Below are 22,828 nucleotides of genomic sequence, written 5' to 3'. Positions count from 1 at the left end.
TATTATTTTTTTTACTAAAATAGATAGTTAAAGGTGAATATGTTTCTTTACTATATTCAAAACGTGTGAAATGTAATTTTTTTTTTTTAATTATTATTTTGGGTTTTTTGGACCTTCCAGGCTACCTTACCATGTGACTCCAAAGGGGTGGGGCAAGAGGTCCCATGAAAATATTAGTTTGCCTGAACCGAACCGGTCTGAAGTCTGAACCATAGACTGTAAAAACAGGACAGAAACAAAATGAGCTCCTCTAACATGAAGATTATTACTGTAGTCGGCAGGTGAGCAAAGAAAAAACATGTTAAAGATTATAATCCTAGTTGCAGATTGTACGTTAATGCATGGAGCTGACTTGAAACGTACTCAGTTAAACTAATCAATACTGAATATGGAGTTTTTAAAATGACGTTAGTTATTTGCATAGGATTTAAGTTGAGGGGTTAAGCTGCACAATTTCATGTTTTAACTACATATACCTGCGTGCATATAAGGAATGCATGCTTACAGCACAGTTGTTGTGCTTTATAAAGATAACTCTGACCACTGTTTTAATTCTTGTACTCTGTATCAAAGGCTCAGCCATTATAATGTGTTTTGTGGAGGCTTAATCTTTAACCTGTTTTCGTATCCTGCTCATGGTCATTTCTACAAACGTCCACTACTTTGCAGTTCCCTCTAGTGACCTCTCACCTGGAAAGCAAATACTAAACTTACACAGTAGTACTCCAGAATATGCAGGTTAAAATGTAAAGACTTTTAAAACCTAACATAACAGAGCCAATACTTGTTTGTTTAATGTGCTGTGGAGGAAGGGATGTTGTAGACACACCACAAAAGGCACAAAAAGAGGCACCAAAAACACTTCCACTTCTGATGCTCGGATGGTTAAAGTGATAAATTGTGTATCAAGTTTTCCTCCCTTTGCAGAAATTAATGAATGTCTGTCGTGTTTGTTTGCTTGTGTGTGTGTGTGTGTGTGTGTGTTTCTTTCAGCGGGCTGATTGGCCGCTCCTGGTCCATGGTGTTTATCAGTGGAGGTTACAGCGTGAAGATCTATGACAATCAACCGGGGCAATCTGCTAATGCTATTAAAGAGATCAGGTCAGCACTCCTACACAATGCTGCCACTGTTTTCCAACATAAACCAACATTTGATGCAGTATAAAGGAAAATTTAAAAAAATCACCCACATTATATTGTTATCGATGCCCTCTTTGTGTTTCCCCCTCAGGTGGGATAAGTTTGGTCTAGGAACCGTTGATAAGACTAATACAGCTATGCACATGATACTGGGTTGTACAAATAGACTGAAACTTTTTTTTTGTCTGAAAGTCCTCTGAGTAGACTTTGAGATGCCTGAATTAAAGTTGGGTTAACTTATCTTTGTCTGTTGTTTTTGATGCTTAGAAGAAGGGTACTGTCATTACTGTCTTCAGTTTGATTCAGTTTGTACTGTTTCTTTATTATACAAATAATTATAATAAGGCTAATGAGAAATGTTCATGATGCTATGATCACAGTAGTTTGTTAATGTGTAATATGACTTTAGTTACCCCAAAATTTGTGCTGACAAGGGTTTTCAGTAGAGAAAATCATGACACTTCAGTTCAGGGGCGTGTCCAGACTGTGGCGGCCCAACTGGGGCACAGACTTATGCAGGGGTGGCATAATGTAAAAACACACACACACACACACACACAAAAGAATAGCTATTTCTTACCCTTTCTAACGTCAACAATCATATCTACTTTATAACACAAGATAATGCATTCTAGAATTTTTGTGGTGGCACCTTGGGTGACCAATCAGATTTCAAAGGTGGCCCATGCCACCCCTGGACACCCCTCTGAACACGCCTCTGCCTCAGAATAAAGTTAATTCCAATACACAATGTGACATATTCTACTTGCAACAGAAGAGCAAACGTTTGAATGCCTTTTGCCAAGGAAATGTTGGACCATGTTTTATCTTTAGTCCTAAACCTTGTGGATTAATATAAGTAACCATGTAATAATATTTTTTTTTTAAATGGAGCACAAACTAAGCATCAATGTTCCAAAGTCTTGGTATATTATATAAAAGCTATATAAATAAGGGTTTGGGGATGCTTTTAGGGTCTCTTAAGTACATAACATTCCTTATTTTATGTTGTGTCATATAAAAAAGCATGCCCTTATTACTGGGTGCTGCCACTGGATGCTCTCACATCACTAACCTTGAGGGAATGAACATCATTAAGTCTGTCTATCGAACACATGTCTTTGGTCGCTAAGCATGAAGGGAACATTAACCAGATGTGTCATGTAGACTTCCTCTCATGCACTTTGCAGGGCCCTGTCCAAAATGTAACCTCCTCTTCCCTTTTAGGGCCTCATGGAGAAAACACATGGTCAATGTATGATCAGTGACTTCCTCCCACTGTAAGAACACTTGGACAAACATGTTCGGGTTGAATGACTCTTTTAATAGCAAAGTCAGCACAAGTTAATCATCACTGTCGAGTGACAAAGTGATTTTTGTGGAAATCACTTTCTGACAAAAAATATCTTGAAGATCTCCAGCCTTGGATAAAAACAAGATCACATTGCTGAACCCAGATATCACCACAGACAAACATGACTTAAAAATGTACCCGAGGGATTCTGGCCTGACTCTAGTGCTTTTATTGAACCATTCTGATATATTTAAGTAATATTTACCTCACCAGAAAGAGCAATGTGGCATGCACACAAGACAGTTGTTGAATGTAAAGTCTTGGGGGGGAGTTTTTGGATGAGTGTTAACAACTTCTTTGACTTTGTGTCGTTGACAGGAAGCAGCTGGAGGAGCTGGAGGGAGCCCACATGCTGAGAGGAGAGCTGACGGCCACGCAGCAGCTCGCTCTGCTCAGCAGCTACGATGACATGGCTCAGGCGCTGGAGGGAGCCTTCTTTGTGCAGGTGACACACTGGACTACACCCAGAGCCAGAGCAGTGGTGTAGTGGTGCCTGAGGAAGTGGGGATGATTTCATCTTGGTTGTTATCCGAAATTATTTTACTTTTTTAAAGATTTATTTTGAGGCTTTTTATGCCTTTATTCTAGAGATAGGACAGTTGCAAGAGTCAGAAATCGAGGAGAGAGAGACCGGGGAATGACATGAAGAAGCCACAGGTGGTTACTCGAAGATGGGGCTGCTTGCTTAGAGGACTTTAGCCTCCGTACATTGGATTTGCAAACTAACTACTAGGCTACCGGCGCCCCCAAATGTTTTTTTTAAGTGGCCTATCGAGCAGAGGATTGACAGCCTCTGTTATAAACACTGACTACTCTTATGTAGTTAATCAGTGTGTACCAGCCAATTCGAGACAGAGTAAGGAGGGTCATCCTTTCACCATCCTAAAAAAATGTGCAGCATATTACTGAATTTTGTCCATCAAAGTGGTGTTAATCAGAGCAGATTTAGAAGTTGTACCCTATAGAGGCTGAAAAATAAGTGGGTATATTCCTACACCTGTGTATACCCTGCACCACACCACTGACCAAGAGACACAAGCAAACACCATTCTGTCTATATGTCTCCCATTGTCGTCTCTTCATTTGTTTTTTATTATCATTTAAAGTTGCATTAATCACATATTTAACTGGACTAATGTATCCCCAGATGTGTTCAGATTTTGTTAACAACACTTCAGAACTGGGTGCTTCCTAACGCTGCAGTGTCTGTACTTTTAAACATGTTTCTTGTAATTGTTTTATTGTTGGTTGATCTTTTGATTCATCCATGCAGTATATTCATTAACTCTTGATCACATTTTGGAGTGAATGGCATAAAATGTTCAATAGCATCTTCCAAATTTCACTGATACTCCTTAAGAGGGCGCCACATCACAAGGTTCATCTAGCGAGGCAGTACTGAGAAAAATACCGTTTAGAAAGACGTCCCCCAAAGTGGTCAGTGTGTGAGTAGGTAACCAGGGAGACAGATCTGGGAATGACATGCTGGAAAGGAGCCTTGGGTTGTATTTGTTTATTTGTTAGGATCCTCATTAGCTGTACCCAGAGCTCAGCTATTCTCCCCGGGTTTCACGTTGAAGAACTTTAACAGGAATATAAAATATACATTGAAAACATAACACAGCCCTACAGTCCACACAAACCATTAGATTTAGAAGAGGGCATTAGAAATATAGTTTACAATAGAGGTGGGAAATTCATAAATAGACTTTGAATCCATGGATCCATGAATCCACAATCGTTTTGAATCAAAAATCGATTCTGAATCGAATCGTGAGACACCCAAAGCACCCAGCCCTAGTTTACAATACATTTTAGAATATGCATTAAACTTTACAATCACTTCTGTCAAACACAAGATGTGTATTTAGATAAGGTTTAAGATAAACAAAAACTACCAACAACCTCTGTGCATATCTTACAAATATGATGTCCCAAGGTGTTTCTTCATTTGCTTTTTAAAAATAGATATTTTTTGTGGATTTGAACCCGGGCCCAGATCCTGGATATAAAATCTTCCCAGAGATATCATCACGTTCATGACCTCCTTTGTGGGCTGTCTGTTATCAATCAATCAATCAATCAATCTTTATTTACTTTACAAAAGAGCAGGTCAAAAGACCAGATATGTTAACAAAAAGCAGGTAAAAGACCTTACATATTGCTGTATTACAAAGACCCAGCTTAATCCATCATGAGCACCGTGAATCCAGGCTGATGACAAAACAGCCATCTACCGAAACTGCGGCGTTATTTATAGTAACCGCCAAAAGAAGGGCTTCAGTCTGTCAATGGTTCAGCAGGGTTACTGCTCTTGAAATCCCACCGTGACATGTTAACACTGCATCACTCAACTTGTCTTGTCATGCTGAGAACACAAAACAAGCACACACTCAACAATCTGCCCGTTTATCCCAACTCAGTCGTCACGTGTGACTCAGCCCCTTTGAATGAAAGAGAAAGTTACTGGCTCTACAGACAGTGCTCTTCATTCCAGAGAATCAGGTCGGGTAGGAATGAATAAATCAATACTTTGTGCTGAGTTCACCCTAACAAGGAAGAAGTGTTATTAGGAAGAGAGAAATTTCAAGGTGGAGAATGAAGTGTTTCTGCTCCACGTTTCCTGATGATGCATGAAGCCGTCACTTATTGATCTTCTTGAGAAGTGGTGATAGTTTCCTTCTGTAAGAACCATACCATGCTGGCCGCGTTCTTTGGTGGGGCGAATACCAAGACATACCATAAGATACTATAATGTACATAGAGGGCTGCTCCTTACATTCCTCACTTCTGTTTCCAGTTTTCTCATATATCAACACAATGCTTCAAGGTGCACTCTGGAGATTTGGTGGTGACATTTGAAAGTTGGAAAAGTGAAACAATTCTATGCTTTATTTTCTGATTAAATACACAAACTTACTCAAAGTATTTACTCAAATTGCTCCCTGAACACTGTTTGGAGCTAAAAAGCTACCAGGAGAGTTACAGAGTCACTGTTGCAGATCCACCATCGTAACTTCTCGCGTAGCATTTTATCTTCAAACAGTGATACAGGGACAGAATGTTCCTCTGAGGACAGTTTGTGTACAGAGTTATGAACATTTACCACAGAATCTGTTAATGTCTCCAACTTTCAAATTTATCTACCAAAACTCCTTAGTGGGGGTGCTGGTGGCGCAGTGGTTAGTGCGCGCGCCCCATGTATGGAGGCTGTGGTCCTCCAAGCGGGCGGCCAAGGTTGGAATCCCACCTGTGGCTCCTTTCCCGCATGTCATTCCCTACTCTCTCTCCCTGGTTTCTGGCTCTATCCACTGTCCTGTCTCTCCATTAAATGCACAAAAAGCCAATAAAAAAAATCTTTTAAAAAAACAAACTCCGTAGTGCACCTTCAAATCAGAAAAATATCTGTTTTGTTTTTTTTTCAGATGAATGAGGGAAGATATGATCTGCTGCGATTCAAAATGTCATAAACTTCTTTTTTATAATTAATTCTAGTACTAATTATTACTAATTACTAGACTCCTACGTACTCGCATCGTTAATGAGGGGAGCATCATGTCATTAGGCGTGCGTTCAGCAGGTACGCTGCTTGCTCAGCCAGTTGTTGCAGGTGAACTTTGCCTTACCTGCAAAACAAAATGTGTCTGTTTCTCGTTGTGAGGAGTTAAGTGTGTTTCATGGCTTCAATGTGTTGTCGACTGAAATTGTCCTAAAAAGTCTTAAAGGAAGAATGTCCAACCTTTTTGACATACATACAGCAGAATCCAGTCTATCCTGTGTAAATGTGTCTCTGAGTTATGACTGTCTACAATGAGGGAGAAGCTCGAGTCCCGCTGGCTGTGTTGTTGTCAGAGCCGTGTTTAACATTAACATTAGCATGCTAACACAACAATGCAGGACACAGGCAACTGCAGCTCGAGCCAAGGACAATTATGTCCGCCGCTTGCGCGTAATGGTTCTTAATTATGGTGTGTCTCATTCATAACTCCGTCGTGCAAACCTGAGTGATTGATGTGTAACATTCCTCTCAGATATTTCATGGTCCATTTTGTGTGTAAGAGAATCTGTGCACCTTGACGTTTGCCCTGTCTGAATGTGCGTACTTGTGTTTTTTTTTTTTTCCAGGAGTGTGTATTTGAGCAGCTGGAGGTCAAGCAGAGCGTCTTCCAGGACTTGGAGCGTCTTGTTGGAACAGACGTCATCCTGAGCAGCTCCACTTCCTGTCTGGTGCCGAGCGACGTCTTCTCTAAAGTGCAGAACAGGAGCCGCTGCCTCGTCTCACACCCGGTTAGTATCAGCCCTGATACCTGTGGGTAGTGAACATTGATCTAAGCTATAAAGTATAAACTACAAACCAGGGTCAATAATGATGATTGTCATTTGAGTGTTTGGAAGAGTCAAACTTTCCATCCACTGCTGTAAATAGAAAAGTCTATAAATGTGTATTGTTAAGTAAAGTATTGCTTTAACAGCCTTTTTCTTCTGTCGTCGTTGGGCTAAAGCTCTGTAAGCGCATTTTGTTTCATATATCTATAAACTATCATTCTTAATCAGCATCCCAAGTTGTTCATGAATTCTTTATTGTGTCCTTTTTTTAAATTTTTATTAAAATGTTTCAGCCCTTATCTGCTGACCCTGAAGGCTAACTATTAAAAAATACAAATATTAACACAAATATCTGACCTTTAGTTTGCAGTAACAGAGCTACAAGGAAGAAGTAGACTATGATCATGTGTAGGAAAAATGAATAATTACATTTTAGAAGATTACAGTTCTCAATCACATGAAAGAATCCCGGTGACTTTTGATCCTCATTGTGTTGGCGTACAACTTGAACCATCCATCAAAGTCAAAAACAGGTTTACATGAAGTGTCTAAATGAATGAAACAGGATTAGTCATTAGATTAGAGAAATAGCGTAAAGTGCAACCGGAAAGAAATACTGTTATCCATTGTGTTTAATGTTGTTGCCTTTAGGGTTGTTTCATAATTTGATTGTACTTAGCCACACCCTGACCAGTCTAGCTGATTTGTTGATCTTTGATTAATTATTTTATTGAAGTATTCTGTGCGTGTGTGTTCAGGCCTAAACTGATTCTCAGCAATAACTCAACAGTTGAAGGAGAGCTTTTTCTTTGTCAAAGACAAGTGCCCTTTGATTTTATTAGATTTATCATCTATACAAAGAAAAATTAAAAAGATGATTGCACCAGATTTAGCGAGTCACTAATTTCCATCTGTACTCCCTTAATTAAGTGACGCAAGACAAACAGTCAGACTCCACTCACCAAAGGACAACAAAGAAACACACTTGACAACATGATACAATGCTATAAACACTGTGGAGCAATGAACGTCCTGCTCGGTATCAAGTATAAAAACAAAATCATACAATAAATATGTTTTTAAAATGATCGATTGCCTTACAATCAATAACAGAAGGGCAATAATACACACTGCATGATATAAGGGGCAATAGATTACGCAATTGCTACATTTTAAAGTGACCAAGATACCAATGCAGGTTCCCCTACTCAATAAAAATCTTGATGGAAAAAAACTATGACGCTCTAACAAGCTCCTTACATTCCTCAGGTCAGATCATCTTTGTCATTGAGGTACGCACTTTGTGACGTGTGATTGTTCTGTCATCATCAGGTGAACCCACCCTACTATGTCAAACTGGTGGAGCTGGTGCCTCACCCAGAGACAGCAGCGTCCATTATGGACATCACCCACGCCTTAATGACCAAGGTAAGGATCCTAGATGTCATACTGAGGAATGTTGGGTCCTTGTTTTCACAAACATGGGGGAGAGATGCTAAAACAATAACTAAAATAAAAGTGATTGAAAGTAGTCCAGGACTTAAGTTATATGATATCTTTACTGTAGGTAAGAATCCTATGTGATACTGTCAAACCTTTTTTTACAGTTATTTTGAGTTTTGATTCTCCAGTAACAGGTTTCTCAGATTCAGATTTGCTTCACTAGTTCCTGTTACACCTGTATTACTGCTCACCGATGACAAACATCAGCCGGATGCAAATCCTTTCATGTGCATGCAAGACTTTGGTAACATGCCTGAATTCATTTGAAAACAATGGAAAAAACGAAATCGGATTAACTCCCTGGGTGTGCTCAAATTAGCAGTGATGTAAATTATGTAAAATATTTCCTTAAAGCTCCTGTGAGGTGTTTTTTTTTTTAGCTTGAATTGAAAACAACTGAACTTAATATTGATGATTCTCTATGAGCCGCAAAGTGTGACCGGACAAAAGATTTATTATTTCTTTATACTTATTTTTAATCTCTGAAAGCTCTGCTGCAAGGTAGGTGTAAAAAGATGTCATTAACAGCACAGTGCTGAAACAGCCCTTGATGACATTCACCAATTTGTTATAAGTTTGACTTTTAAATAGATTTTTGTTACACAGGACAAAAACACAAAAGTGATTAAAGGTCCACTTTGTCCATAGGGGTGCAGGAATCATAACAAACCGAAAATCACTCATAGGAGTTTAAAATGTCTTAAAAAAGCAGATCCCAATTATTACCTTTAACAAGATACAACTATTCTTGATATACTATAACTATTCTTTTGCTACAGGTCGGCCAGGCTCCTGTCCGTCTGAGGAAAGAGATTGACGGCTTCGCTCTCAACAGAGTCCAGGCGGCTATTATCGCCGAGTCCTGGAGGCTGGTCCAGGTGAGTGCCTAGGGCGGGATTTCTGGATGATTCAGTTACATGCCTCCCAATGTTAGACAAAGAACTGCACTCCTTCTATTCTGATGCAAGTAAAAACTTCAGCAAGAATGCAATTTTTTTTTCCGGCTCAAGTCGCTATGAAAGTAATTCTGTTGTGGTTCTTAGCCAAGTGTTTTTAGGATGAACTACGAAGCAGAGGCAAAGAGAACAAACAGGATGTTGATAACGAAGAAAAAAAGGGGAGAGTTGCCAGAAAAGAGTCGTTCACCTGTTGAAAGCTACTCCAGGAAGTCTTTGCTCTCAGAACCTGTAGATGGAAAATTAAACATCTGTTTTCCCTACAACTCGGGGGGGACGGAGGGGGACTATTTATTCCCATCAAAACATTTCGATTCGTCATTACAGCCTTGTTAGGGGAAGGTAACCCGGCCCTTATGTTGGATACACAAGAGTGAGGCTTTGTGTTTCTGCGCCGTGCTGCTGATGGTTTTGTAATAGATGCAGGCAGAGAAGAGGAAGCCCCTTGTCAGCTCTGCTCTGCTCTCCGTCCAAACAGGAACACAATGAGGGTAAATGAGCTTTAGCCTCTGATGACAGATTCCATTACCTGATCACTCATGGCAGAAATGCTTAGAATGATAATAAGGACGATGAGCGTGATGACAATAGAAAGTTGGTTTTGCTTCCTCATTGTCATTAATTCATTATTATAATTGGTAGTTTAACAGTAACTATTTGAGCTCCTGATTTCTCAATCAATCAATCAATCTTTATTTCTATAGCTCATTTAAAACAACCTTGATTGACCAAAGTGCTGTACAATCGTAAAAAAAACACAATGTAAAAACAACAAATAAAATAACATATAGAATGAATCACAATAAAAACACAATAAATAGGAGCATGACATTTCAAAATGTCAAGCTCAAATTGTATTAATTGGCTTTTCTAAAAGTAATAAAAAGTCCTGTGAATGATAGACTCTCCTACCCTCTTAAAAAAAATCTAAATGTAGGGAGCACCGATAGCTTAGCGATAATGCTGGCGTCCGTGTACAGAGGCTATAGTCCCAGAGCTGGCTAAACACTGAAGCTTCAGTGTCCACAACATAGCAACCAACGTGCGCATCGACTCTTGGGAGGAGGGGGCAAGGAGACAGTTCTCCAATGTTTTGAATTTGGACCGCAGTACCCGTTTTGAACACTAGGTCTCAGAGTTACAAATGATCAGTTAGATGACATGATAATAATTAGACCACAACAAGTGACATACAAAACAGAAACACTCATTGCATTTTTATAGACATATTAAATAATATGCATACTCTGGATGAATCATTGTCGTTGATAACTCGTCGCATTATTGTGTACCATTTAAAATATAAGTAATAAACTGGCAGAAGACCTCGTTTTGTAACTGAGAACTGTTTGTAGTTGAGAAAAAAAAAATCATTTAAATAATCATATTTGACTTCACAAATGTGGAAAGAAGGATTTCCTTATAGCGCTATGGACATCTAAACAGCATAAATCAGTGATAAGTTATCCATGTGACTCCATACTCAAAGGATCTGTTACACTTATGGAAGAATTCTCTACAGCACTAACGCAGGATGAATGCATGAAGGGAAACGTCTTCTTAGCAGGATAAGGCGTAAAGTTAAGTGAGCGGGTTGGCTATCACAGAGGAACCCATTCAAGGTGAGCGAGACGTTCCAACAACCCGCTCACTTTACATACCCACTTATAGCACGGCTACTTACTTAGGAAATATTGATTCAGTAGTATTTTATTTTGTAAAAATGATGAATCTACAGTGAGAGCTGTGTCCATGGCGACTATTAACTCTGTAGCCATCATAATCATCGATTCATCTGTCATAGTGTACGTCTGTTATCCCATTTACATCTGTTGTTATCTTCTACTTTCATATTTTCCCACGGTAAACAGGCCGACCTCAAATTAAACAAACTTTTTTCCGCTGATAGAGAAGAACACAATTATTCCTCCAGAGTCAGTGACATGAGCCGTGTCCCTATCTGCTGTTCTTAGTTAGGGTTTGTTCTTCTTAACAACGGTGATCTATCGAGGGATAGCAGGGGAGGCCGTGGAACAGTGGAGAGAGTCTGTTGTCTCATTACCCAGAAGGTTGGGGCCCGGGGGTTCGATCCCCAGCTCCCGCAGTCACAACCCGATGTGTCCTTGGCAAGACACTTAAGCCCAAACTGCTCCAGCGGCTTGTGAATGTGTATGAATGGATTAGTTCAGACTGATGGATACTTTACATAGCAGCCTCTGCCATCAGTGTGAGAATGTGATGTGTAGGGCAGGTGTGTACCATTTCTGTGTGTGTGATTGGTCGGTTCAATAGAGTGTACACATTTAGGAAATATGTTCTTGGATTCTTTCTTCTTTCTTCTTGCATTCCTTACAACATAATAGATGACATACCTGCGCTTGTTTATTTTTAATTACACCATTCTACGCTTCATTCCACATCATTGACCGATTATTTCCCCGCCATTTAAGCTAACAAAGCATCGAGTCAGTCTGACATGGTGTCACTTTTAATTAGGTGTGTTCAAGCTTAAGTTCCTGCTTTTAGATTTTTAAATGCCAGTCAGGCAGTCGTTTTGAATCAACATCTTTTTTGACGTCTTAAAAAAAAATGTTTACAAGTTGCTGATATATTGCACACTTCATTTTAACATCCTCTAGAATCATTTAAAATCTCAGAAACTGTGTTTTACTGCTGTTATCAGGAAGCTTGGGGTTCACTGACATGCACAGAGATGAGAGCAGCCCGGAGCAGGAGGAGAGTCTCTGGTTGAGCATTTTAAAGGGGCTATATGTAACTTTTTACATGTATAAATCGTTTTTTATCGCCCATTAATAAGCGAACGGTTGGCTGTCGTCTCAAGCAGGCAGCCCGGGTTCACTTCCCACCTGTGGCTTCTTTCCTGCATGTCATTCCCCACTCTCTCTCCCTGATTTCCAAATCTATCTATCCATTAAAGGCACAAAAAGCCCAAAAAATAAATCTTTAATAAGCGAACGGTTAAATGATGTGGAAAAAGTAGATGTTCACTGTCTATCTGTGTTGCCTGTATAAAAAGTTTCCCCGGGTCGTATTTTCCGCAAAAGCGCCAGGAAGTGACATTTTATGCACGTTCTCAACGTCCTCCTCACTCTGCTCCACTTACAGAGATCAACAGTACAAACTCCGTCTTCCACACACTTCTGTCCGCCCTAGAAGCTCTCAAAGGTGGACAAACTCATCACACACTCCCGCTCTCAGCCAGTGCCTGCAGAGACTGTCGTTTGTAGGATGGAGAATGAATACAGACACACAGACTCCTTCACATACTTTCACATGTGTATGACCACTTACCTCCTCTGTAAACATTATGCCGGTAAATATTCAGTGTTTCGCGGTGATGATGCTCGTTTGTGTACGTACGAGCACGTATGACGAGCACGCGAGGGAGAGCGATGTGCAGTGTCACGACAAACGCAGTATTTTAAGTTACATACAGCCCCTTTAAACAAAGTCTTGTGTTCGAGTTTGTTAAATACCAAATTCTAAATTTTGACAGAAAGATTTTCATATTTACTGTGCATGCATATCGGTTCCAAATACAAGTTACCGGTCTCATGAACTATTAATAATCAGTATCGGTATCTGCACTGCAAAACCAATATCGGTCGACCCCCTGTGTTTACTAAATCATCATTTTCTAGTAGTACCCCGGCTCTATGAATGACATATTGGTCTGTTCGTTGGTAGGCCCAACTCTTTCTTTCTGGACTGTAGTATCTCATTAGCTGTGAGATCCTCTCTAAAGAACATTTTCTTTTTCAAGTACAAATATTGACTTTTCCAAGCGACATCAATGATGCACACATTCCAGGTCGATGAGCCAGTTCCAGAGTATGCCACTTTCTCACTCACATGACTCTCTGGTGCACTCAACGGTAATGAGCCTCCTTTAATGTAATTAGTTACACACCTGTACTATGTTCTGCTTTTACACACGGAAATGTTTAAGCATTGTGAGGATGGTTTTCATGCATGCATTTCTCTGTAAATTCATTATTTTGCTACACAAAATCACACTCTGTCTGTGTACACAACTGTGCTCAAACAATCTCTCACACTTCTGAAGATATATTTGTCTTTCATGTCAGACAACAACCGGAAACTTTGGGGAACCACTCTCAAAAAAGACCAATTATATTGGAAGGTATCTTTTAAAGACTTGTGTTGGATGCATTTGTCATTTCCAACAAGGAGAGAGAGAGAGAGAGAGAGCTTTCTGGACAGAATGTGGTGGATCACTCTCAACAAAGCCTCTGGGTTTGTCGCAGTTTTGACTTTTTAAGATCAACGGAATTTCTCCTCTCTCCTCAAATGACTACGTGTGTTTTTTTAGTTTCAAGAAGAGCTTCTCAGTTCAGTGATAAACTTAGTGGACCTGCAGTCAGTTGAAACCCCCTTGTAAGTTTGTTCAATGTAAAGCATAAGGAACAAGTGCTGGTACTAACATCGCACTGGCTTTTTGCTTCTGAGAATTAAAGTGGTCAGCGTACTTCGAGGAAAAGGAGCAGATAAAAGCGTGTCCCTCTCCCTCATGACTCCGTACTGGCCTGGCTGGACCATGACTTCCATGCATCCACTTGTGTGATATTTGTGTCTTCACACGGTCCTGTTGAAGCGCAGACTCATATCTGCATGACATTCCAGATCATGTGTGGATCGCTCATTTGTGAGCCTCCTGTTGAGGAGAATTAACCCTTAGGTCCTAGCTGACAAAAATGCCACGTTGCTGTTAAAGTGTCCGACTCTGGCCTGGAATCAGCTCTGCATCATTAAGCATCCTCCAAACTGCTGCAAGTAACATAGATGTGAAAATGAGAGGCTAAATGGCAACAGTTAAAATAAGAAACAGTTTTATGTCAACTGTATGGCATGTACAGAAGAAGAACTGCTTGGGCGTGTCTATTGGGAGAACTGAATTACTGCAATTATGTTTGGAAAAGTCGTAGAAATGGTATGTTTTGCAGTGTTTAGGATCTTTGTCTGCTGTTTAAAGACCTTTTGGGCAAATCATTTATCATGAGTTTGTCATGGAAAGAAACGACAACCACTGCAGCTTCAGCCATGAACGATGTTTCCGATTTAAACTTTCAGAGAAGTCTTTGGTGACACATGGGGCAAATCTTTTCCTCTCCTAATCTCCTACTAACGTCAGTGATTTTGCTTTCATGTATCGAGCAGATGTTTGTTAATTCAGAAAAGAACAAAAATAAGTCATTGTTATGTAAATTTTGTGGCTTGCTTACCCAATGGACAAGGTACAACATGGACAAACCTGTCGGACAGGAATTACCTTTAAATCTTTTTGACAACAGGTAAATCCTGAATATTCAGCAGTCTCAGCTGTCATAACTCAGCACTCGCTGCCTCTAAATAAGTCACATAGGTTGACTAAGACATTACTCAGCCTGACTGTGTCTCTGGAATAAAACTTCACTGGAGAAAGAGATCAACAGAGAATCTGTCTTTCTTTATGAGGATCCCCGTTAGCACCAGCATACGCATTGGCTATTCTTATCTCATATTTGCATTTTAACAGTAACTCTTGGAGCTCCTGGTTTCTGACAAAGTCTCCTTTTATTTTACCAATTGGATTACAGAGACTATGTTAAAACATCAAATTGACCATGCTACACCAAATTGACCATGCTCCACCAAATGTGTCACAATTGTAAATGGGCTCTACTCTTCATGTCCTTTTTTACTAAAACTCTATTCAGCCACATCCAGTAGAAAAGCGTCATGTGACGTCATTATTGATCTTCAGGAGTGACCTGTTTCATAAGGAGGCAACAATAAGTTTAACTGTGCTGTTTTCTGTTGTGACTTCACACTAATTTGAAAATTCAGCTCAGATAAAAAAAAAAAAAAACCTTATCTACTGGAAAAATCTGCATCATTTCACCAGCCCTTTCTTCAGAGACAATATGTGTCCAAACCTAGCCTGTTCAAATATACTATAGGAATGTGGCTGTATACTTACAATGCTTGTAAAGTAAACACCACTTTCAATAACACCCCAACCACCATGAAGTAAAGCCAAATACAACAAATGTGACCACACGTTCCAGCATCAAGGCCTGAAGTCTGAGAGCGGCCTTGTGATCACTTTTACATAACAGGGACCCTCCTTCACCCCCTTATCAAAACAGAAAATGGTTCTTGAGTCAGGGCCAGCATTGGAAAGCAGAGCAGCTGAGAAAGCGCCTGGTTACCCCCTGTGATTACTGTGGAGAAAGGACCCCACCCACTGTCCCGCTTTGCTTAGATAACAGGCCCGTTGTTGGGCGCAAGGGCCCAAACAAAGACGACCCTGTCCCTCTCGTCTTGTTCACCCTATTCCCTGTCTCTGTATCCAAGATTTGATTTCCTCAGTGGTTGGCCAACAGGTATCTCTAACCCAAAGTTACCTGAACCACTCCCTCTCCATCCTCTCTGTCGTGGAACTGGCTGCATAATCCTGAGGACACAGAACTAGCTGATCGGGGAAACTTTATATGTTGGGAGTAGTTTGACATGATCAAAGACAGTGTGGTTAGTCCAAAACCTTGGGGGAAAAAGCCATGACCTTGTTGAACTGCATTAGAAAGTAGTCTGTTTTCATCCGAAGAAAAAAGAAAATGCACCGCCGTTTGATTTGAAACAGGAGTTAGTTAATTAGTAGCACCATTAATTTTAAAACCTCAGCTAAGGAACCAGGCAATACATTAAAAAACACTTCTAGATGTCTCAGGGCTCTTCACTCTTTAAATGGTTCTTACAGAGAAAGTAAACATTTGTCTTTAAAGAGGCTCTATGAAGTTGTAGTCACATTTACTGACTGGCCAGATTTCTATTTTTGAAAGTATACCAAAGCAGATTAAGCTAAAACAAGTCAATGAAACATGCTAAACTAGTATATATTGTTCTCTCTTACTCCATCAGGATGGCATTATCTCTGTCAAGGACATCGACCTGGTGATGTCAGAGGGGCTAGGAATGCGTTACGCCTTCATTGGTCCAATGGAAACCATTCACCTCAACGCACCTGAAGGTAATGTTCCCTTTCTGGACTCTAAAAACAGAAGCTCCCTGCCCTTACCCATACCTCTCGAAGCTTTTGTTTTAAGAAACTCTACTTGAGACACTTCAACATACAACGGGCAACAGAAGTCTGAGCTTGAACACCGAATGCATGGTAAAAAAAAAATGGGAAAGAGGCGCAATTTAAATGCAGTTTATCAATTTTTTGATCAATTAGAATTAGATCTATTACAAATAAAGTTTAGGAACAGTCTTCTGACTTTATCATTTGCTATTGTTAAGATCCAAAAGAGACCCTATATCCAGTGTATATAGTATATAAGTAAGCACTGTCACAACACAGTAAGAAGGTTCTTGGTTTGAATCCCCAGCCAGACTTGGACCTTTCTGTGTGGAGTTTGCATGTCTTCCCCTTGCTCTTATGTGTGAGTGAGTCGTTGCTTGGTCTAAATGTCAGTCTTGTAATCGACTGGTGACCAGTCCAGGGTGTACCCTGCCTCTCGCTCAGTGACAACTGGGATTGGCTCAGATAAGTGATACAGATGATGAATAGACGGGGGCATAGATTTTTAGAAATTTGTTGTCAGGGTAGACCTCGCCACTCGCACAATGACAGTTGGGATTGGCTCACAATAAGCGGTACAGATGATGGGTGGATGGATGGATAGTTATGATGGCATTCATCTGTAGAAAAAAACAGTGGCTCTATTTTTATAATACATACACCAAGGAAGAACCAGCTCAAATTTGGAACAGACTGGATACATGTCTGACTCAGACAAACAATTACGGTAATAACTGCTAGGACATGCAAACCACTGGCCTTGAAGTTGACCTCGTAGATACTCTTTTAGATTTTAGTTTTCACTGAAATTAATTTATTTTAAAGAAATATATTTAATATATATATTTAATACAAACAAAACAAGAACAGATACTACGAATAGCCAAGAAATGCAGAAGAAATAAAATTATATCGGTGTGTATTTAACACAGTTACAACTTCCCAGTAACTTTTTTAACAGTCCAGCAAGGACAACTGAAAGATGTGATTAATATTAAGATCCAGTGTGGAACTTTCTGTTTAGCGCCCCCTGTGGACAAAACCATATCTCTTTGCTGATTTTTTTTTCCTATGCATGTGTAACTTATTTCTCATAACAGAAAAAAATCATCCTGCTGTCTTAAAAAGTGAAATGTCTCACTTTTGGTGACTCTTTGCCTTGTAAAGTGTAGATAAAGGCTGTTTTGGCGGTTTTATTTATCACTTTGACACCTACCCCCTTGCTGTGGATACAGACATTAACTATAGAATTTATTAATCTTGTGCCCAATGGTCTTGTATGCTATCGTAGCTTATACAGAGGCATCAGTATTACATTCTGTCTGTTTTTTATTCAATTAAAAAACACAGGAGCTTTAATGAAAGGACTCAAACATACTAATGTCCAGTGATTGTCAAAAGCTGATATGATGACAGTAACTCACTGAGGGTGAGTTACTGTCATCATATCAACTAGGCCCTCCTTCATCAGCAATGGGACATAGTCCACATGGATAGCTCAAATGTTTAAGCACAACATACATGTACTGTACCATACTGTGGCGTTCCTGTGTGTCAGAGAGAGAGAGAGAGAGAGAGGGAGAGTGAAACCTCAGGGAGATGGAGAATATCAAAGGGGAGTGTGAAACCCAGAGGGTAACCCTGACTGTGTACACACACCGAAAAGGGGACGCTTTGGCAGAACAAAGCAGGCTTTTGATGGGAAGCGATGAATGCACTCCCTCACACCAGTAATCCAAAACTCACAGAGCCAACATCTCTGCCTGCAGACCAGGTGCCAACTCTACCTGCAGTTACAGTCCTGAAGCTTTCTACTGATGTGTTGTTTTTTTCTACCCAGGAAACAGTAGTATGATCATGTTCTCAAAAGATTGCTAAGACCCACTCCCGGTGTATCTTACTGTCCTTAAATCATTCCAATCAGATACGGTAGCACTCAGGCTCTCTGTCTCTCTCTCGCTCTCTGCTCTGCATGAGTTGCTTGGCTTTGTAGACCATGTACCTGTACAGGAGACCATTATCCTATTTTTTTAAGGAATAAAACACTGGAAACTGTAGACTGTAGTCTTGAAGGAGGCTCTGAACTGTTTGTCTGTATCTTTCTTCTTCTTGCAAAGAGATTGGTTTCAAAAAAGTTCAAGAGATTTCCAAAGTTGATCCAGTTAACCTCTGGGGAACACATTGTAAATGGATCCAATCATTAACTCCTCTTAGCTACATTCAGGATATTAGAATCGATAACTGTTTTTGCATGAGACAACGGTTCAGGAAAACACTAGCAGCAAGTGTGCATGCACAAAGTTGTTGTAAATATCTTGATCCTTTCTTTGGGGTAAAACTGGGTCGCCTTTGGAAACAATTTACTGTAACACCAAGCTGATGTCAGGTATTGTATTTAACAAATAAGCAAACTTCAAACTTTCAACAGCAATCATTCAAGGCTACAGTCTACAGTCATGCAATGTTACTTCCATCGTTAATTCAAGTATAATTCAAGTTGTTAGTTTGGATGTCAGATCAAATTAATGAGGATGCTGTACAGAACAAAGCTGGTTGATTAATTTGGTCTCTCAGAGCCAACTAAGGTTGCTTTTTGAAAGTCTTGTGTGAGGACACGTGGTGGAAGATTTTAAAAGCCAATGACAACAGCCATTGTCCTTGATTCTTGATTTGGATGCATGGACTGTTACTGTTATTGTTTACGGTAAGAAAGCAGACTCAGAGGGCAGAACAAACACCTAGCTGTGGGAGTGTCACCCACCTGGGGGAGGGGTTACTGCCCTTTGTGATGTCATGAAGGGAAAATCTCCAAACGGCCTGTTTGAGCACACATTTTCTGAAAAGTGGAGCAGGCTAAAGACAGAGAGGATGGACTTTTCTCATATTATGGAGGGTTTGTAGACGGGCTAGAGATGCATGAAATACAAATATTTATCAAAATAAAAGTGAGAAAATGGTTGCAAAACTGGAACTGCTTGGCAGATATAAAAAAAAAAGCAGATCTTGAAATATCTCTTGTATCTTCCACCCACACAAAGTCTGTGTTTGGTAGAACATAGATGGTACTTGTCACACTGTTGTGTCATATATATATAGAGCATCCCACTAAGATTCATGTAAACAGTCAACGTTTAGCTTCAGGAAAAAAACCTGAGATTGTAAATGGAGTTGGAACAAGAACATTACAGTAAGAAAATAAAAAGTAAGAACATTTAAAATACTTATTTCAGTTTGTTTGATGAACTAATGAGTCACACTTTAAATCCTTGGTGTGAAACTTCATATGAATTTGAGAGGACTGTTCGAATTGGGCACCTTCTGACCTGCTGTAATTAAAGAGCTGCTGTGAACATCTTTTTTTACTTTTTTTTAACAGTTTGTTCCAGACTCACCTTAACGCTCCAAAGATCGAATTCTTTGTCCCTCAGTGTTTCTTATCATAGGAAAAGTCAACAAACCAAACCTCTTGGTCCTCTTTATGATGAGTTTGGTCCAGTCTTTGTTGTTGGGAGGACCTGTTGTAACTGGTAAATAGTTAGCTCTTTGTAATTATTTCTTATTAGCCGTATTTCCCTGAGTTTTCATATACAGACATGTGTTCATTGACATTTGCAACTGATTTGAAATTCATTTGCAGCTGAGTCAATACAGCAAAACAACCAGAGAGCCCTCTTTATTAATCTTTAACAGTTTGTTTGAGGAGCGCAGCAGTCATTTATCAGACACAGGGACTGTTGCTTACGTTTATAATGAATCATTAAAGACCAATCAATGGAGGTAATGAGAGAATAACTCGGAGGAATCACCCTGAAAGTCAAACTAAGACAAGCTCCCAAGAAGAACCTGAGAGTTACTCTGAAAAAAGTTCACATTTCAGGGTGAATGGCGTTATTGTAGCTCGATATTCAGACACCTGTAAAATATGTTCAGAGAAAGGTGTAACAGGGATTCATAGAGCACAATACATGTGTTCCAATTTTTGTTCATGTCAGAGAGACCTTCCCATAAACATTTTTTTCTAAACACGTGCCCTTTGACTTCAATGTAGACCAGAGAAGCTTGTTCTACTCTTAACTACTTAACTCAAAGTTTAAATTCCAGTAATGTCTTTGAAGACAACTTGTTTGCAGCTGCTTCAACTACGTTCAACCCACTTCTCACAGACATTCACATTCTTATGTTTTGCTCGAAGCACTGTGACAGCTTTCTCCTGGACTGAAACAGAATTTTCACAAGTTCTGCCAAAGTTTGGACCTTCTGAGACGTATTTCATGATGCATATGTGAAACAAATGAGTGCTTCTTTCCAATGTTTTCATTTCTGGTCTCACAGGTATAGAAGACTATATGAAACGTTATGGAGTGGGCATTACTCGAGTCCTGAACTCCTTTGGACCTGTACCAGACTTCTGCGGTGAGGGATCCAAAAGCATCGTTAATGTAAGTGTGTTGGTAGCACTAGAGAACTATTTAAACTGATCCGTTTTAAAGATGCTAATCTAAACATGTGCACTTATTCTGGTCATTTCAACTGTTATTGCATTACATGATTCAGGCCTCAGGTCATTAATTGCACATATTTTGATTTCCTCTTCTTATTGAGTGCATGTTTTGTGTTGAATGGTGGCTGGTTCTGCATGATTGGAAGTCAAGAGTTCCTTCTAAACCTGCACTAAATAGCTCTCTCCTTGGTACACATCACATGGTCACATGCTATCACAGGCTGTTAAATTGTCAGCCACAGAAGGTCATTATGTGAAGAAACCCTGAGCCACTGCAATAAATAGTTGAAGGTCAACTAGTTAAGAGAGCAGCGGCAGTAGATCTAGTTTTTCCTCACTTAGGAACCAGAACACAGGTTTGACGTTATAAAAGTCACATTCTTAGAGAAGATATCTTCTTTGAATGTTGACTTTGTAAGGGTACTGATTCATTAACTCTTAGGTTCTAATTCTCAACTAAACATCAGTGTTTCAAACACACATTTTTACTTTACACTGGGCATTTACACTGCAAAAACTAACATTTTAGCAAGTGTACTTTTTCTGATTCCCAGGCAAAAATATCTCATTGCTTAATTTAAGACACATTTACCTGACAGGTCCAGATAATCATCTTATTTCAAGAACAATCCAGGCATACATTGAGGCCTGAATTTCTTGCAATTAGAAAAAATAGCTTCCAACGCAGCAAGTAAATTTACTTTTTAAGTTTCTTTAAATTAGAACTTTGTCTTAATTAAAGAATCTTAACATTTACATTTTCTTGCTACATCAGATATTTTTACTCATTACAAGCAATTCAGGTTTTTGTAAAACTTGTAATATCTTGAAGTTTGATGTTTATCTGGACTTTTCAGGGGACTGTGACTTGTATTAGGGGTGATGAGATTTTTCGACTACATCACTTGCTAAGATTGGAGTTTTGCAGTGTATTCGTTTGATGCTTAGTCCGCAGTAAAAGAGTCAGAACCGTTAAGCAACATAAAATAACAGATTCACAGGGTTTGTAATCACCTAAAGCCTTCTTTTCTTTGCTCTGACAGTCTCCTTTTTGACATGTTTCCTTCCCTGCCGCCCACAGGAGATGTGTGAGCTGATTCCAAATGACCGGCAGAATCTGTCGGCCCGCACTGAGAGGAGGGACCAGCTCCTCATGGCTCTGGCCAAGCTGAAGAAGGACCACTAAGAAAGACATGAGACAAAGTCACAAAAACGTCTTAACTTCTGAAAATCAATTACAATAATTTGCGTGATTTTTCTGTTAACTATGACTTCTTCAAGAGGATTTTTAACCCCTCTAAGTTTATTAATGGTAAGTCAGCACATAGTTTTGAACAAAATCTTTGAAATGAGGCTGATAAATTGTTGAATTAGACATCTGTGCTACGTCAGCAGTAAGACTTATATCTTGAGAATGGCCAGAAAGAGATGTTCTCAAAGTGCCTGTTATGGAAGATCCTGTGACACGACTGTCAATCTTGCAGAAGAACTGAGGCAGAGAATCAATTTCAAACATTTATTTTTTTAAATGACTAAACATTGGATATCTTTGTCTGTGCCTTGATATTAAGACTCATTGTGATAAAGACATTTTCAGAAGCAGTCATCTCCCCCGGTGCATCACATTGCAAAATGGTCACTGTGGTCAACCAATTCTCCCAAAAATTTGAGGCCGAGTCTGTAATAATTACATTTTTATAATTTTTTATATTGACAGATCGCAGCATGTTTGATTCTGACCATGTGAGAAAATAAAAACAATGAAGTCATGCATTAGGTCTTTCTGGAGTTGTCTCTATCCGCTCCAGCAAAACAAATCGATGATGAGTGCAGCATTCCATGGTTTCTGATAATGAGTCTCGAGTGCTACAGAGAAACATTTCTGCTCCGCTCTTGTCGCAGATTTCATCTCACAGGGAAATCACCTGATCATACATGTGTGG

The 22,828-nt window shown here is 39.6% G+C and overlaps 1 protein-coding gene across 1 annotated transcript; it reads left to right on the top strand.

Annotated features, from left to right (window-relative positions):
- Nucleotides 1-123: 123 nt before the first annotated feature.
- On the top strand, nt 124-22,658 carry cryl1 (crystallin, lambda 1). The gene is made up of 9 exons (XM_020631987.3): nt 124-281; nt 994-1,101; nt 2,813-2,939; nt 6,620-6,781; nt 8,153-8,248; nt 9,103-9,201; nt 16,222-16,330; nt 20,717-20,823; nt 21,967-22,658. Exons 1-9 carry the CDS (start codon nt 241-243, stop codon nt 22,069-22,071), a joined length of 954 nt encoding a protein of 317 aa, XP_020487643.1. The 5' UTR covers nt 124-240; the 3' UTR covers nt 22,072-22,658.
- Nucleotides 22,659-22,828: the final 170 nt, after the last annotated feature.

Source organism: Labrus bergylta, chromosome 13 (genome assembly GCF_963930695.1).
Source record: "Labrus bergylta chromosome 13, fLabBer1.1, whole genome shotgun sequence".
NCBI lineage: Eukaryota > Metazoa > Chordata > Actinopteri > Labriformes > Labridae > Labrus > Labrus bergylta.
Note: the sequence above shows the minus strand (reverse complement) of the source record. Positions and strands in the feature narration are given on the sequence as shown.